Source organism: Garra rufa, chromosome 21 (assembly GCF_049309525.1).
Source record: "Garra rufa chromosome 21, GarRuf1.0, whole genome shotgun sequence".
NCBI classification, from domain to species: Eukaryota; Metazoa; Chordata; class Actinopteri; order Cypriniformes; family Cyprinidae; genus Garra; species Garra rufa.
In genome coordinates, this window is record NC_133381.1 from 33,933,994 (window position 1) to 33,949,493 (window position 15,500).

Below are 15,500 nucleotides of genomic sequence, written 5' to 3' on the forward strand. Positions count from 1 at the left end.
GCTAATAGAATGAAAATGCTGTCATTAATTACTCACCCTCAAGTCATTCCAAACCTGTAAGACCTTCGTTCATATTCCGAACACAAATTAAGGTATATTTGATGAAATCCGAGAGCTTTCTGAGCCTGCATAGACGGCAACACAACTGACACATTCAAGGTCCAGAAAGGACTAAAATAGTCATTAAAATAGTCCATGTGACATCAGTGGTTCAACCGTAATGTTATAAATTTAAGAGAATACTTTTTGTGTGCAAAGAAAAGAAAAATAATGACTTTGTTCAACAATTTCTTCTCTTCCGTGTCAGTCGTAGATGCGTGATAATGAGAGTACCATGACACATCTGTACTTTAGTTTTTTTTTGTGCACAAAAAGTATTCTGGTTGCTTCATAACATTACGGTTGAACCACTGATGACACATGGACTGTTTTAACAATGTCTATACTACCTACTATTAAGACTTGTATGTTGCTATTTTTACCACACACATGGACTGTTTTAACAATGTCTATACTACCTACTATTAAGACTTGTATGTTGCTATTTTTACCACATTGTGTGGCTTTTGGTTGTAAGATTCAGCCTAAGGGCAACAAGAGTAGCGATGTAAGTCTTCACTGCTTTCCTAGCGACAAGAGGAGAAAAGAATGGGAAAATTCCTGTGGGCAAAAAAAAAAAAAACTTCCTAAAGACCTGCGTCTTTGTTCTCTCCACTTTAGCCCTGATGCCTTTGAAGCTTTTAGTAGACCACAGCTACTGAATGAGCTTACAAATGACAGAGACAAGAAATGCTAGAAGCCATCCTGGCAGGATGTAAACATGCCGATGCTTGTCATGACACCACAGCCATTGAAGAGTTTCTCAGTGTGGATTTCACTCAGTATCTAGGGGCGTTTAGACTCCATGTGGAGAAAATTGATAGTTTAGCATTTGGTTTAAGCCTACACTTATATCCATCACCATCTGTTGGCTCTTTCGGTAGCTGTGGGCATCGCATCAGTATTTTATTTTCCGAGTTAATAGCAACATGTAGTAGCAGTAGCTCACAGAGTGCAACCATTTCACGTCATCGCAATAATGGTGCCCCCATAGTCCAAAATATGTACAAAACATGGATTGTGGATTAAATCTTTAACGTAAATCTTTCATGGTTTTCTACTACGTATTTCAGTAAGAGCCACTATTTACATTTATATTACAAGTCTTACAAGGCCATACAAGTCTTAATACCTGGGATTCCCTTTAGAAACTTCTCAGAACACCTTAGCAAACACATATTGCCCTGGAAACTACTCACAACCAGTTTGTCACAAGCAAACAGCACTGACATTTTCTTAAAACACATCTAGTTTGTATCCACTTAAATGGTTGAATATTTCTCTCCTCATGCACAGGCTTGTTTGCACTAGCACAGCTTCGCACGTAAAATGTTACCTCATTAAATTGGATTTACTTTGAATTTCTATTTTCAATTGTCTACTTTTAAAACAGCTAAATTTGGATGCGTTTGGTCAGTTTAAATAACAAACTCTATAGCAGTGTTGTTTTTGACAACCATCTTAGATTTAGTCTTAGTCTTTTGGACTAAAATGCTTATTAGTTTTAGTCAAATTTTAGTCAATTCTATATGTGATAGTTTTAGTCCAATTTTAGTCGACGAAAAGTCAAAAAGGTTTTAGTCTAGTTTTAGTCAAAAAAGGGGGAAAAAGTAGTCTTTTAACAAATTAATGTAGGTTCAGTAAGTATTTTGCTGTTGGGTAGTGTCACTTATAAGTTGTGAAAATAGCAGATCTGTAGTTCCAACACAATGTGAGCTTCCGGATCGACTATTTTCACCAATAATTACAATAATGAAGGAATGGTTTTAGACATAAAAGACATATATTTGAAATACACCCATAGGTCCTCTCGCCGTTTGTGATCACCCTGTGTGCAAACTGCCGCCATCATGGTTAATCGTCTGTCTGTCTGAGTGACAACAATGTGACGTGTTGAGCACGTTGTGCGCTGCACGCCAGGTGGTGGGCGTAACCAAACATGGATAGAATGCTAAAACGCTTGCCATACAAGTATGACAAAGAGTATTTAATGTTAAAATGGCTTGCCATAGTGGCAGATACTTTTTAGGTTTTAATTGGCATGCACAATAAGCAGAAATGTCATGCATTTTAAACATCTGACGGACCACCCACTAACATTTTCGTCTATTCTCATCTCGTCAACGAAAACTCACACACGTCTCGTCATGTTTTAGTCATCAACGAGCCATTTTTATCTCGTCATCGTCTCGTTATCGTCATGAAAAAAAAGTGGCGTCAACGAAATGATTTCGTCATCGTCATCGTTGACGAAAACAACACTGCTCTATAGCTCTCTGCACAAAAAGACTAGTTAGACTGTGACAGTGGTATTACCAAATGTACATCCCAGTTTTTAATTTTTTTATTTGTTTATTTCTTCAGCCATCCAGGACCACCTAAAACCATATCAGAAATCCACATGCTAACAGTCGTGATCACATTGTACCCAAGCCTTGTAATTGTATTGTATTTAGTGGTGCTATTAGGATCACAATCAGGGTGGTGATGTTTTTGCCATTGCTCTACAGACTCCTCACAAATCTTGTGCGTGTTTAGTAAAGAAGAAGACAATCCATGCTCTGATTGGCTTAGAGCTCTCTGCACTGTGGGAGTCAAGATTGCAAAAACCCTCGCAGAGCTCACGTGTGGCCTCTCCCTCGCTCACCATTAACCATCGTTAACCGCCATTAACCACCCTCACTGTTACAGCTCAGTGTTGCCAAGGCTGCATCTAATTTGCTCAGTGAGGTGTTAATTTGGCATGATCCGTGCTATTTCCATGTCATTACACGTTTCTGAGAGAATGTATCTCCACATAAGCAGAAGGCCAATTAATCATCTGATTGTGCTGTGGCCTAGGGAACGTTTAGCAGCTGGTAGCAGGAGCTTAGGAGATGGATCAGAACCTTTGCCTACGAAGAAATATGATACTAAGAAAAACTCAAAATTGTTCCTCCTCTGTGCAATTTCAGGGGTGCGCAGGTGCAGGCCAACAAGGTAGCAGCTGGGGTGAAGAAGTACGACCTGAGCAAGTGGAAGTACGCTGAGCTGCGAGACGCCATCAACACCTCCTGTGGTAAGAGCAATCAGCTCCCTCGATCTGATCGCAGAACTTCCTGCTCACCTGAAGCTGTTCATGTCAAAAAGCATGTCATTTTGGAAATTGGAGACTGATATGTAATATTTTTGAAGATCGAGGGAGTAGCATGTAATATTTTGAAGATGGAAAACTACTATGATGGGGATGATGAGAGTGCAGCTTTTTCAGAGTGACTGATTTTGTAGCTTGCTTTTTATTTGCAGATATATTTATTTGTCTTTTATGCAGGTTGAACCATTAATCACAAAGACTTCACTCCTTTTTGTGCTTTACTGGCTTTCTGGTCTGTCATGTTGGTTTAATTTTTGTCTTGACTCAAAGGAATAATTCACGCCAAAATGAATTATGTCATAATTAACTAATAATCAGATGCTTGGCAGAATGTTCTGTCTGCTCTTTTCCACAGAACAACGAAATACTAGGGCTGCCCTCGACTAAAGATTTTTCTAGTCAACATTTTAAGCATTAATCAACTGTTAGTCATATGTTTATTAATAAACCATATAAATCATAATAATAATCATTTAATTGCCTACATAGCCTAATAAGCGCTCAAGCACACAACAAAGCTTGCCAGCAGTGGCAGATATTAAAAGTATGAATGTGTCAGGGAAAAACAGCAAGGAGACTACATTAACATTTTATTAATTTATTGATAAACTAGTGCTTTCTTTGTTTTCGGCTTAAAAGAGACCAAGTCAGCAGAAACCGCATCCTGCTTGCTTTCATTTTTTTTTGCAAAAGCGCAACATTTTATTGCTATTCAGAGCACACACAAATTTCGAATCTTTACAGATTCGAAAGATGTATTACTTATCTGTATGACCAAAAATGACAGAGTATTTTAAGAGCAAGTGACTGCACCAGCGCCTCCATCTGTCATGCAATGAGCACACTACTATTTAGTTTCCACACTCCATACAAACACTTGAATAGCACACATTTTTCTAGGTTAACATTAGCAATGTAAAGTTGCTACTACTTGCATATTTCAGATTAAAATCCATATTTGAGGTCAGTGAAGGATAGGTGAGCGTTTGGATTACCACATAGACCAGCCATTAACAATCTGTCCATCAAGGACTGCGTGACTTTACAAATTCCTTTGGATTTTTTTTTCTGCAACTAAGTGGCTAATGAAATTTTGGTTGACCAAACCTCTTCTCATTGTATTTTGTAGGGCTGCCCCCTAGTAGTCAGTGATTATGGGCCATAAGGACCAAAAAGTACGATATAAGACTATTCTTTGTTGTTGTTCAATGATTACCCTTCTGAAGTAGCTCTACTTTGTGGTCATGAATATTCAAAGCTTGAATATGCACGTTCACTAAAGAGATTTGAGGATCTGCCTGAGGGCATTACTCAAAGCTGCCGTATAACTTGAATAATAACTATAGTGAATATAGTGCACAAGTCATGTGGACTGCTTTTATTATAATACTTTTTGGGAACTTGACATTCCCTATAAATATTCACTTTATTGTATGAAAAACAGCAGCTGTGACAGGGGTGTTCAATCCTGCTCTTGGAGAGTTTTGCTCCAACACATTTGAGTCTGAAGACTTTGGTTATTTTGATTCAGTTGTGTTTAATCAGATTGGAGCTAAACTCTGCAGAGCAGTGGCTTGCCAGGAACATGTTTGGACACCCCTGAGCTAAGACATTCTGATAAACCTCTAATTTTGTATTCTATTGGAGATGGAAAGACATACTGTACAGATTTTAAAAGCTTAAAACTTCCTGATAATTTACTCACCCCCATGTCATCCAAGGTGTTCATGTCTTTCATTCTTCAGTTGAAAAGATATTAAGGTTTTTGAGGAAAACATTCCAGGATTTTTCTCCATATACACTCTTGGTGCTTTAAAAGGTTATTCACAGCGATGCCATAGAAGAACCATTTTGGTTTCACAAAGAACCATTCAGTCAAAGGTTTTTAAAGAACTATCTCTTTCTTCCTTTTTATAACCTGAAGAACCTTCTTTCACCACAAAGAACCTTTTGTGAAACAGAAAGGTTCTTCAGATGTTTAAGTTGTTTATTGAAACATTTAAACTAGAGGTCGTAAACTCAATTCCTGGAGGGCCTCAGCTCTACAGAGTTTAACTCCAACCAGCTCCAACTCACAACCTGCTCGGAAGTTTTTAGTAATCCCGAAGACCTTGATTAGCTGGATCAGGTGTCTTTGATTAGGTTTGGAGCTAAACTGTGCAAAGCTGTGGCCCTCCAGGAATTGAGTTTGAGACCAGTGATTTAAACAAAAAAGGCTCTTCTATGGCATCGTAAAGCACCTTTATTTGAGTGTAGTGGACTTCAATGGGAACCAATGGGTTGAAGGTCCAAATTAGAGTTTCAATGCAGCTTTGAAGGGCTCTACACAATCCTAACCTAGGAATTAGGGTCTGATCTACCAAAACGGTTGGTCATTTTCTAAAGGAAAATAAAAATGTATATACTTTTTAACCACAAATGCTCATCTTGCACTAACTTGACTTCATGTTGGAAAGGTCAAGGGTGACGTAGACGGAAGTACCGACCCAGTGTTTACAAAGCAAAGGTGCAAGGGAAGTCAACGATGTTGTAGGTAAAAAACATAGTTGATGTTGGGCGATTTTGAAGTTGGAGAAGAAAATGAACCAAAATACACAGATGAAGAACAAACTATGTGTGACCTTTCCAACATGATTGTGTAATACATAAAGTTGTATATGAGAATTGCTGAGCTAGTGCAAAACATGCATTTTAGAAAATGACAGATTGTTTCGCTAAATAAGACCCTTATTCCTCGGCTAGGATTGGGTAGAGACTTTTGAAGCTGCAATTGGACCTTCAACACACTGATCCCCTTTGAAGTCCACGATATGGAGAAAAATCCTGGAATATTTTCCTCAAAAACCTGAAGAAAGGCATGAGTATTTTAAATTTTAGAGTAAATTATCAGGACATTTTAATTCAGGAGAGAATTAATCCTTTAAGCTAGCAATATCTTATTGTCTACTTTTAATTAAACATAGACAAGCTTTAAAGCAGTTGTTCCTTGTTTATGGTTCATGAGCCTGACCACTTAAAAATGAAGAATCATGTGAAACTCTAAACATGACAGTGCAGTATTGACTATGTAATCTCTCACCCTTGTAGATATAGAGTTGTTGGCGGCGTGCCGAGAAGAATTTCATCGTCGCCTGAAGGTGTACCACGCCTGGAAATCAAAGAACAAGAAGCGAAATACAGACACAGAGATGAGGGCCCCCAAATCGGTCACTGACTATGGTAAGATATGACCTGTTTCCCCAAGAGAACGGCCTGCGCGGTGGCGGGACAACAGAATACAAATTGCTCCGAGCAGTCGTGTCTAGCTGATGATTTCATTTGTAATGGTGAAAGGTGATTCAGCATAATATTTATTCTGGAACGATACTCATCTGAACTTCTTTCTTATGCGAAATATGTGCGTCGCAGCAGTTTCTCAAGGTTGAACGTGCGCTTTTTGTTTGTTGTTCTTTTCAAGAACCTTGCGGCTCGTTTTGTGATCAGCGTTAGCATTGTCATGCGCATAATGCAGACAGCTAAAAGCACATCTAAAGGCACTTGCTGCCGTTCCAAGGAAATCAAACCTCTCGTTGATTTTCCTACTTGAAAGGCACGTCACAGTGTTTGGTTGCTGGAAGACTTTAGTGCTTTTTTTAAGTGTTTGCCTGTGCAGAACAAACAGGAGATTTAGAGTTGCGTGACCTGCAGGTCCTCTTCAAACTCCCAGGCTCTGTTGTTGTGAAATCCTCAGATGTGTCTTACCTTCAAACAGTGGAGTGTTTGTATCAGGGGCACGGGGGCTTATGCCGCTTCTCTCTGAGAGATGAAATCAGGCTTCTGGCTTTGCAAAGTCAATATTGAAGTGCTGAGAACTACTCTGAGAACTTTCCTGACATTATGCCGACCTCCGGAGCTGTTTGATCTTTAGGGATGACGGATTTAAAACGCGTGTTTTTATTTATGACGTCATTTGTGTCTGGTTGATGTATTTTGAGCATTTGTCAGCTGCTTTGGTGTTTTTTTTTTTTATCTCATACTGTACTGTTTGTGCTACAGACATGAATGACACCTCAAATCGTACAGCGTGTTGAGAGGTGTGAAAAGAGTCCTGAATAAGAATGACATAAATGATAGAAACCACAATATCATATGCATCCTAGTCTTCACAGGAGAACTTTAAAAAAAAAAGAGACTACTTGGCAATATGGTGTCGATATGCTGAATTTCAGGTTGATTTGGACGATCTACCAAAGCCATGTTACACTGAACGGCTTTTAATTTTTTCTGAAAATGAAATTCATTTTTTCTCCCAGATTAGTCCAACCAAGCTCTGGCACAAGAACCAAACCATTGTGGTGGGCAGGGGGTAATAAAGACTTTTGAGTTGGACATGAGTGTCCGCAGCATGGCACAACTTTTGAATTGCTAAGTGTGGGAGGGAAAATGTGTGTGTGTGGAGAGGGGGATAATAGGAAAAAATATACTATGGCACCAGACTGGAACAGAATCTTACAGGAGAGGTACTGAAAATTCAAGTAGACCTCTACCTGCTGTTTTTTGTGAGTCGGACAAAATGTGAAAGTCACAGGTGGGACAAATTATAGCAGTTTTTTTCCTGGAGTGGGCAGGAGAGGAACAAAATCTTATGGAAGGCCATTTCCGCCACTGGATTAAAAATGAAAAAAAGGTAATTGCGACTTTTTATCTCACAATTCTGAATTATTTTTTTCAGAATTGTGAGATATAAACTTGCAATTGTAAGTAATAAAGTCAGAATTGCGAGATATATTATAAACTCACAATACTGACTTTTTCTCAGAACTGCATGTTTGTACCTAGCAATTCTGACCTTTTTTCACAATTGCTTTTATATATAAACTTGCAATTACGAGAAATGAAGTCAAAATTGCTGGATATAATCTCACAATTGCGAGTTACAGAAAGTCAGAATTGCTAAATATAAACTTGCAATTGTGAGAAATTCTAGCCTGAAACATAAAGTGTCAAATTCAGCTGACCTTTCATCACGATCCGCTTGCTGCCTGCCCCATAAATTGTCTGTGAAAAAAACGCATCTCTCTGGTCAGCCTAGGGTCCGAGATATGCCAAAAAAACAATCGGCACTACCAACCTTTCCACAGATAAACAAACAGTGTTCCAACCAATCAGCGTCAGGGGTTTGGTGTTGTGGACTTTCGCTCCGCCTCCCTCACATCCCTGCACCAGTAGGAAAGTCCACAACACCAAACCCCTGACGCTGATTGGTTGGAACACTGTTTGTTTATCTGTGGAAAGGTTGGTAGTGCCGATTGTTTTTTTTGGCATATCTCGGACCCTAGGCTGACCAGAGAGACGCGTTTTTTTCACAGACAATTTATGGGGCAAGCAGCGAGCGGATCGTAAAGAAAGGTCAGCTGAAATTTACACTTTATGTTTTAGGCTAGAAATCGCTGATACAACCTTTAAGTCAGAATTGCATGATATAATCGAAGTTTATATCTCGCAATTCTGACTTTTTTCTCAGAATTGTAAGATATAAACTTGCAGTTGCATGTAAAAAAAGTCAGAATTGCTGCATATAGATTTTCAAGTTATAAAGTCAGAATTATAAACTTAAAAACTCACAATTGGGAGTTACAAAGTCAGATTTGCAATTGTGAGAAATTAAGTCAGAATTGCCTGATGTAAAACTTGCAATTGCGAGATACAAATGAGAAATAAAGTCAAAATTGTGAGATATAAACTCACAATGGCAAGAAGTAAAGTCAGAATTGTGAGTTATAAACTCGCAATTGCGATAAATAAAATGTAAAATTGTGAGATATAAACTCACAATTGTGAGAAATAAAGTCAGAATTGCAAGATATAAGCTCACAATTGCAAGATCTAAAACTGCAATTGTGAGATACAAATGAGAAATTAAGTCAGAATTGCGAGATCTAAACTTGCAACTGCAAGAAATAAAGTCAGAATTGTGAGAAACTTGCAATTGCAAGAAATTAAGTCAAAATTGCAAGATATAAACACAATTGCGAGAAATAAAGTAAGAAGTGTGTGATATAAACTCACAATTGTGATATAAACTTGCAATTGTGAGATACAAATGAGAAATAAAGTCAAAATTGTGAGATATAAACTCGCAATTGCAAAAAATAGTCAGAATTGCGTGATATAAACTCACACTTACGAGATATAAACCTCCAGTTGTGAGAAATAAAGTCAGAATTTCAAGACATAAACTCAAATGCAAGAATTAAAGAATTGCGAGACCTAAACTCATAATTGTGAGAAATGAAGTCAGAGTTGTGAGATATAAACTCGCAATTGTGAGAAATAAAGTCGGGATTGCGAGATATAAACTTGCAATTGTGAGAAATAAAGTCAAAATTGCAAGATATAAACTCGCAGTTGTGAAAAAAAAGTCAGAATTGCGAGATATAAACTCAATTGCATGAAATAAAGTCAGAATTGCGAGATATAAACGTACAATTGTAAGAAATAAAGTCTGAATTGCGAGATATGAACGTACAATTGTGAGAAATAGTCAGAATTGCGAGATATAAACTTGCAATTGTGAGAAATAAAGTCAGAATTGCGAGATATGAACGTACAATTGTGAGAAATAGTCAGAATTGCGAGATATGAACGTACAATTGTGAGAAATAGTCAGAATTGCGAGATATGAACGTACAATTGTGAGAAATAGTCAGAATTGCGAGATATGAACGTACAATTGTGAGAAATAGTCAGAATTGCGAGATATAAACTTGCAATTGTGAGAAATAAAGTCAGAATTGCGAGATATAAACTTGCAATTGTGAGAAATAAAGTCAGAATTGCGAGATATAAACGTACAATTGTGAGAAATAAAGTCAGAATTGCGAGATATGAACGTACAATTGTGAGAAATAGTCAGAATTGCGAGATATAAACTTGCAATTGTGAGAAATAAAGTCAGAATTGCGAGATATAAACTTGCAATTGTGAGAAATAGTCAGAATTGCGAGATATAAACTTGCAATTGTGAGAAATAGTCAGAATTGCGAGATATAAACTTGCAATTGTGAGAAATAGTCAGAATTGCGAGATATAAACTTGCAATTGTGAGAAATAGTCAGAATTGCGAGATATAAACGCACAATTGTGAGAAATAAAGTCAGAATTGCGAGATATAAACTTGCAATTGTGAAATAAAGTCAGAATTGCGAGATATAAATGTACAATTGTGAGAAATAGTCAGAATTGCGAGATATAAACTTGCAATTGTGAAAAAAAAGTCAGAATTGTGAGATATGAACCTACAATTGTGAGAAATAAAGTCAAAATTGTGAGATATAAACTCACAATGGCAAGAAGTAAAGTCAGAATTGTGAGTTATAAACTCGCAATTGCGATAAATAAAATGTAAAATTGTGAGATATAAACTCACAATTGTGAGGAATAAAGTCAGAATTGCAAGATATAAGCTCACAATTGCAAGATCTAAAACTGCAATTGTGAGATACAAATGAGAAATTAAGTCAGAATTGCGAGATCTAAACTTGCAACTGCAAGAAATAAAGTCAGAATTGTGAGAAACTTGCAATTGCAAGAAATTAAGTCAAAATTGCAAGATATAAACACAATTGCGAGAAATAAAGTAAGAAGTGTGTGATATAAACTCACAATTGTGATATAAACTTGCAATTGTGAGATACAAATGAGAAATTAGGTCAGAATTGCGAGATATAAACTGGCATTTGCGATAAATAAAGTCAAAATTGTGAGATATAAACTCGCAATTGCAAAAAATAGTCAGAATTGTGTGATATAAACTCACACTTACGAGATATAAACCTCCAGTTGTGAGAAATAAAGTCAGAATTTCAAGACATAAACTCAAATGCAAGAATTAAAGAATTGCGAGACCTAAACTCACAATTGTGAGAAATGAAGTCAGAGTTGTGAGATATAAACTCGCAATTGTGAGAAATAAAGTCGGGATTGCGAGATATAAACTTGCAATTGTGAGAAATAAAGTCAAAATTGCAAGATATAAACTCGCAGTTGTGAGAAACAAAGTCAAAATTGCAAGATATAAACTTGCAATTGTGAAAAAAAAGTCAGAATTGCGAGATATAAACTCAATTGCATGAAATAAAGTCAGAATTGCGAGATATAAACGTACAATTGTAAGAAATAAAGTCTGAATTGCGAGATATGAACGTACAATTGTGAGAAATAGTCAGAATTGCAAGATATAAACTTGCAATTGTGAGAAATAAAGTCAGAATTGCGAGATATGAACGTACAATTGTGAGAAATAGTCAGAATTGCGAGATATGAACGTACAATTGTGAGAAATAGTCAGAATTGCGAGATATGAACGTACAATTGTGAGAAATAGTCAGAATTGCGAGATATGAACGTACAATTGTGAGAAATAAAGTCAGAATTGCGAGATATGAACGTACAATTGTGAGAAATAGTCAGAATTGCGAGATATGAACGTACAATTGTGAGAAATAGTCAGAATTGCGAGATATAAACTTGCAATTGTGAGAAATAAAGTCAGAATTGCGAGATATAAACTTGCAATTGTGAGAAATAAAGTCAGAATTGCGAGATATAAACGCACAATTGTGAGAAATAAAGTCAGAATTGCGAGATATAAACTTGCAATTGTGAGAAATAAAGTCAGAATTGCGAGATATGAACGTACAATTGTGAGAAATAGTCAGAATTGCGAGATATAAACTTGCAATTGTGAGAAATAAAGTCAGAATTGCGAGATATAAACTTGCAATTGTGAGAAATAAAGTCAGAATTGCGAGATATAAACTTGCAATTGTGAGAAATAGTCAGAATTGCGAGATATAAACTTGCAATTGTGAGAAATAGTCAGAATTGCGAGATATAAACTTGCAATTGTGAGAAATAGTCAGAATTGCGATATATAAACGCACAATTGTGAGAAATAAAGTCAGAATTGCGAGATATAAACTTGCAATTGTGAAATAAAGTCAGAATTGCGAGATATAAATGTACAATTGTGAGAAATAGTCAGAATTGCGAGATATAAACTTGCAATTGTGAAAAAAAGTCAGAATTGTGAGATATGAACCTACAATTGTGAGAAATAAAGTCAGAATTGCGAGATATAAACTTGCAATTGTGAAAATAAGTCAGAATTGCGAGATATAAACTCAATTGTATGAAATAAAGTCAGAATTGTGAGATATGAACCTACAATTGTGAGAAATAAAGTCAGAATTGCGAGATATAAACGTACAATTGTGAGAAATATTCAGAATTGCGAGACCTAAACTCACAATTGTGAGAAATTAAGTCAGAGTTGTGAGATATAAACTCGCAGTTGTGAGAAATAGTCAAAATTGCAAGATATAAACTCAATTGTATGAAATAAAGTCAGAATTGCGAGATATAAACTTGCATTTGTGAGAAATAAAGACAGAATTGCGAGATATAAACTTGCATTTGTGAGAAATAAAGTCAGAATTGCGAGATATAAACTTACAGTTGTGAGAAATAAAGGCAGAATTGCAAGATATAAACTTGCAATTGTGAAAAAAAAGTCAGAATTGCGAGATATAAACTCAATTGTATGAAATAAAGTCAGAATTGCGAGATATGAACGTACAATTGTGAGAAATAGTCAGAATTGCGAGATATAAACTTGCAATTGTGAGAAATAGTCAGAATTGCGAGATATGAACGTACAATTGTGAGAAATAGTCAGAATTGCGAGATATGAACGTACAGTTGTGAGAAATAAAGTCAGAATTGCGAGATATAAACTTGCAATTGTGAGAAATAAAGTCAGAATTGCGAGATATAAACGTACAATTGTGAGAAATATTCAGAATTGCGAGATATGAACGTACAATTGTGAGAAATATTCAGAATTGCGAGATATGAACGTACAATTGTGAGAAATAGTCAGAATTGCGAGATATGAACGTACAGTTGTGAGAAATAAAGTCAGAATTGCGAGATATAAACTTGCAATTGTGAGAAATAAAGTCAGAATTGCGAGATATAAACTTGCAATTGTGAGAAATAAAGTCAGAATTGCGAGATATGAACGTACAATTGTGAGAAATAAAGTCAGAATTGCGAGATATGAACGTACAATTGTGAGAAATAGTCAGAATTGCGAGATATGAACGTACAATTGTGAGAAATAGTCAGAATTGCGAGATATGAACGTACAATTGTGAGAAATAGTCAGAATTGCGAGATATAAACTTGCAATTGTGAAAATAAGTCAGAATTGCGAGATATAAACTTGCAGTTGTGAAAAAAAGTCAGAATTGTGAGATATGAACCTACAATTGTGAGAAATAAAGTCAGAATTGCGAGATATAAACTTGCAATTGTGAAAATAAGTCAGAATTGCGAGATATAAACTCAATTGTGAGAAATAAAGTCAGAATTGCGAGATATAAACGTACAATTGTGAGAAATATTCAGAATTGCGAGACCTAAACTCACAATTGTGAGAAATTAAGTCAGAGTTGTGAGATATAAACTCGCAGTTGTGAGAAATAGTCAAAATTGCAAGATATAAACTCAATTGTATGAAATAAAGTCAGAATTGCGAGATATAAACTTACAGTTGTGAGAAATAAAGTCAGAATTGCGAGATATAAACTTACAGTTGTGAGAAATAAAGGCAGAATTGCAAGATATAAACTTGCAATTGTGAAAAAAAAGTCAGAATTGCGAGATATAAACTCAATTGTATGAAATAAAGTCAGAATTGCGAGATATAAACGTACAATTGTAAGAAATAAAGTCTGAATTGCGAGATATGAACGTACAATTGTGAGAAATAGTCAGAATTGCGAGATATAAACTTGCAATTGTGAGAAATAAAGTCAGAATTGCGAGATATAAACGTACAATTGTGAGAAATAGTCAGAATTGCGAGATATGAACGTACAATTGTGAGAAATAGTCAGAATTGCGAGATATAAACTTGCAATTGTGAGAAATAAAGTCAGAATTGCGAGATATGAACGTACAATTGTGAGAAATAGTCAGAATTGCGAGATATGAACGTACAATTGTGAGAAATAGTCAGAATTGCGAGATATGAACGTACAATTGTGAGAAATAGTCAGAATTGCGAGATATGAACGTACAATTGTGAGAAATAGTCAGAATTGCGAGATATAAACGTACAATTGTGAGAAATAGTCAGAATTGCGAGATATGAACTTGCAATTGTGAGAAATAAAGTCAGAATTGCGAGATATGAACGTACAATTGTGAGAAATAGTCAGAATTGCGAGATATAAACTTGCAATTGTGAGAAATAAAGTCAGAATTGCGAGATATGAACGTACAATTGTGAGAAATAGTCAGAATTGCGAGATATAAACTTGCAATTGTGAGAAATAAAGTCAGAATTGCGAGATATAAACTTGCAATTGTGAGAAATAAAGTCAGAATTGCGAGATATGAACGTACAATTGTGAGAAATAAAGTCAGAATTGCGAGATATGAACGTACAATTGTGAGAAATAGTCAGAATTGCGAGATATGAACGTACAATTGTGAGAAATAGTCAGAATTGCGAGATATAAACTTGCAATTGTGAGAAATAAAGTCAGAATTGCGAGATATAAACTTGCAATTGTGAGAAATAAAGTCAGAATTGCGAGATATAAACGCACAATTGTGAGAAATAAAGTCAGAATTGCGAGATATAAACTTGCAATTGTGAAATAAAGTCAGAATTGCGAGATATAAACTTGCAATTGTGAAATAAAGTCAGAATTGCGAGATATAAATGTACAATTGTGAGAAATAGTCAGAATTGCGAGATATAAACTTGCAATTGTGAGAAATAAAGTCAGAATTGCGAGATATAAACTTGCAATTGTGAGAAATAGTCAGAATTGCGAGATATAAACTTGCAATTGTGAAATAAAGTCAGAATTGCGAGATATAAACGCACAATTGTGAGAAATAAAGTCAGAATTGCGAGATATAAATGTACAATTGTGAGAAATAGTCAGAATTGCGAGATATAAACTTGCAATTGTGAAAAAAAAGTCAGAATTGCGAGATATAAACTCAATTGTATGAAATAAAGTCAGAATTGCGAGATATAAACGTACAATTGTGAAAAAAAAGTTAGAATTGCGAGATATAAACTCAATTGTATGAAATAAAGTCAGAATTGCGAGATATAAACGTACAATTGTGAGAAATATTCAGAATTGCGAGACCTAAACTCACAATTGTGAGAAATTAAGTCAGAGTTGTGAGATATAAACTC

The 15,500-nt window shown here is 35.7% G+C and overlaps 1 protein-coding gene across 1 annotated transcript in view; it reads left to right on the top strand.

Moving 5' to 3' along the window:
- The window catches only part of LOC141295228 (unconventional myosin-VI), a 102,084-nt gene that overhangs the window by 81,551 nt on the left and 5,033 nt on the right, over positions 1–15,500 (top strand). The window contains exons 29-30 of the mRNA XM_073826441.1: positions 3,054–3,157; positions 6,320–6,451. Of these exons, the coding sequence (XP_073682542.1) occupies positions 3,054–3,157; positions 6,320–6,451 (236 nt within the window). The remainder of the gene's footprint in view (positions 1–3,053; positions 3,158–6,319; positions 6,452–15,500) is intronic.